The sequence below is a fragment of the Trachymyrmex septentrionalis genome, unplaced genomic scaffold, assembly GCF_001594115.1.
Source record: "Trachymyrmex septentrionalis isolate Tsep2-gDNA-1 unplaced genomic scaffold, Tsep1.0 scaffold392, whole genome shotgun sequence".
In the NCBI taxonomy this organism is placed as follows: Eukaryota; Metazoa; Arthropoda; class Insecta; order Hymenoptera; family Formicidae; genus Trachymyrmex; species Trachymyrmex septentrionalis.
The window spans coordinates 182,000-185,615 of record NW_017305560.1 but is presented as its reverse complement, the minus strand read 5'-3'; the positions used below and the strand labels follow the sequence as shown (position 1 = coordinate 185,615).

At 26.0% G+C, this 3,616-nt stretch overlaps 1 protein-coding gene across 1 annotated transcript in view; it reads right to left on the bottom strand.

The window, feature by feature from the left end:
• Window positions 1–995: 995 nt before the first annotated feature.
• Window positions 996–3,616, bottom strand: part of LOC108750948 — a gene marked incomplete at its 3' end in the record, with an annotated part of 4,439 nt that continues 1,818 nt past the window's right edge. Inside the window, exons 2-3 of the mRNA XM_018490829.1 lie at window positions 2,115–2,222; window positions 996–1,213 (exon numbers count right to left, since the gene is read on the bottom strand). Of these exons, the coding sequence (XP_018346331.1) occupies window positions 996–1,213; window positions 2,115–2,222 (326 nt within the window). The remainder of the gene's footprint in view (window positions 1,214–2,114; window positions 2,223–3,616) is intronic.

Genomic DNA, 3,616 nt, shown 5'->3' with positions numbered 1-3,616 from the left:
AAGTTGTTAATAAAATACGATTTATGTAAAATAATATAAATTATTATGTTTATAAAAAAACTATTATTTAATTTGTATGACCTTATTACGACATAAAGATTTAGCAGAGATGCATGTTTTATTCTTCGATCTTCCAGCCAAATATGAATGCTACTTGTCTGCGTAATGCTTTTATAGTCAAATAGGAATCCGCCACAGTAAAATTTATTTGACATCTGAATCTATGAAAATGGTAAATATGTAAAATTAGAATATTAGCACAATAGGTTTTACCAAAAGATTTAATCATAATAATAATTTAGAAAAATTGTATTTCAAAAATTGAAATCATTTCTTGGACTGAGAACCTGTTCATCTCCCGGCACTTCTAAACTATTTCAATTTGTATAGTGCTGTATCCAGCAATTTTAATACAGCAACACTTTTACTAGTCCTATACGAATTAAATTAATTAAAAAGTTCCTCTATCATTATGTAACTTTTTCTGTATGAAATCTAAAAATTGAAAAAATTCAATAATTTCATTAAAAAAAATTTTTCTTTACATTTCTGACTTACGAAAAAAAGTTACATAACTTTATTTACTACGATACTTTTGATAAAATAAAGAATTGCACTCTTCCTAAAATTATTTAAAAAATCAGTTATTTAAGAAATTTTTTATTTTAAAAATTAGTTAATTTGGACTATTGAAACAGATAGCAAAATATTCTTTGAACAAAGATGTTAATATTAACGGCAGCTTTGAATTCTTTTCGAATTCAATGCGATCTATAACATCTGTAATCTTGTTTTTGCTAATATTTATTATTAATTTAGCATTTGATAAATTATTACAAAAATTGCAACAGAGTAAAAAATTTTCTGTATAAATTTCTGTATAATTCTTTTTGTTAACCAGTTCGATGTAATCAAGAGAAGTTAAACTTATTACAGATTGTAATTACAATATGTAAGATTTATCTTTACGTGATATAAGCAAAGGGAATAATTACCAGAATCCAATCTCTTTTGTTTTGATGGTAATTCCTCAATCGAAGAACTCTGCGTCGAAGTACTTTGCATTCCGCCGGACACTGGTACACCTCCACCATCACTGGAACTACTTTGTCTAGGCATGTATTCCACAGTTAAAGAACTTTGCGTCGAAGTTCTTGGTATTCCGCTAAACCCTGGTACATCTTCATCGTCGCTCGAACTGCGTTGTTCAGGCCTGTATTTACATATTAAAAAGACTGAAACTATTATATATTATTTAAAAAAACAAAAAAATGCTATAAAATACACAATATTTTAAATTAAAAGAGTACATCCTATGTTACTCCTTGAGTTATTAAATCTAAATTTACATTTTTCGAATTTAGTATTGACATTATCAATTCGGTAATATTTACATTTTTAATTTATTTTGCGTTTATGTTTGAGTACAATTAAGGTTTTTGGAATTGAATATTGAAATATAATGCTGTAGAAACATAATCATATAATATAATATGCAAATGTTGATAGATATACAACTAGAATGTCTGATTATATAATAAATATAATATACGGTACTCGAAGCAATTCAAACTGAACGAAAAAGTTAATTTCTTGCAATTACCGTAATTAAAAAATTAATTAAGATAAATAAATGACCGTTCGTTAAATGTTATTCAGATAGTAAACGTATTGCATATTATACATGGATGTTAAATGAGCCAATATTTCGATACATACGACGAAATTGCAATCGTCACGATACGTTTATCAGTGATCTCGTCTTTGCGCTTCATTATTGAATCTGTCATCACAAATTTCGTATGCAATATATAAGCAAAAAACATTGGTATTTACAATACTTTTTGCTTATATTCTGTGCGTACTAAAAATATGATAATATTATATTTTGTAAAAAATTTTTAAAATTTATAGAATTAAAACAAATTAAAATATTCTGTGATTTATCAAATTTTTTTTTTAATTACGCGAAACGTAGTTTACAATTGATTACATTTATTATAACATAATATAAATTATACTTATATTGGAAGTTAATATTCAATTTTTATATGTTATTTAATATCAGAAAAGTGAATAACTATTCAACAATGTGTACTTTTTGACTCCCATACCTTTCCGCTTGATGTGATATCTGCATTGCAGCTTCTCGTCTTTTTTCCTTTAAATTTTCCAATTTGTTTTCTATTGTTGCTCCTTTTCTCTTTATGTTAGTGTCAACACTGTTAATAAAAAAATGTTTCAGAATAAATATTAAAATTAGAAATGAAATCGTTTATTTGAGTAAATTGATTAAGTAAGAAGTAACACCAATTATGATAAGAATTAAATGTTAAACTAAAACACATAAAGAAAGGGTTCCGTTTGTCTACAAAACGATTATCTATAGTTCACATGTATGTAAAAAGTTACATTTTTCTCAAGAAGTTCTCTATAGGTTTTAAGATGCTAGCAGCATGAAATTAAAGTGTCTAATTAAATTTGAGAAGTTATTATAATATTTCACACTGACTATGTATTGAAAGGCTGAAAGTAATTGTTGCGCAGTCATTTCTAAGATGATTATATTTAGTATATATACGTATTCATGTGTCTAATTTCGATCATAATTGGCGCTTCTTCGTGTTTAATTGCTTTGTGATTATATTACTATTTGTAAAATGTTTATCATAAGATGTTTTTTGGTGGAACAAAACCAAAGTCAGACCAACAATTGTCATTACTTTCGGATTATTATGAAGTTATATAAATAAAACAAGAAAAACGTAATTAACTTTTGCCGGTTTTGATATGTCTAAAAAATATTTGTTTCGTACCTATGGACATTCATCCAATGTTGGTGCATCTCTTTCAATTTGTCGAGTGACAATTGAGTGTCTTCTTCCAAATTTTCTGAATATTCACAATGAGAATATTCACAACAGGTTGCCAGATTTCCATCCGTTATTTTGTAATTTTTAAAGATATTTAGTATAGCTCGATCATTTTTTATTTCATTGTATATCTTATTTTTCGGTCCATGGTATATTTCCCAATGATTTCGTATGTGGTATAACTTATTTTCAATTAATGTAACTGTTTCATAACATTCTTTTATATTACATATTAAAAAACCAGCTTTTGTTTGACTCATTTCGTATCTTTCTAATAGCGTATCAAGAAATGCAAAACCATATTCAGCTTCTTTACTTTTTATAGTCTCTTCAATTTTAGATATTTCAATAATACTTTGCATCATTTTGTTTGCTTCTAAATTTTTTTGTTCAATATCTTTTAACTCTCTTTCAATGGATGCTTTGTCTAATAACATTTTTGTGTGTAGTGATAATTCCGGAACATTTCTGTGGAATTCATAGAATTATTTAATATGGCTTTATTAATTTAATTTTATATGATTAATTAATTTGATTTTATATAAGTTACGTTCCATGCCAACGTTAGATTATATGTCTACAGTGATTTGTAGATTACTGCAATGGCACGGAACGCGTATGTATTAATAAATATGTGTAAATCATATAATTACCATAATATTTATTACCAAAAGTTAATTTATTATTTATAGCAAAAACATAAAACACTATATTGTTTTTCCTTTCCATTAAGTTTAATTCAA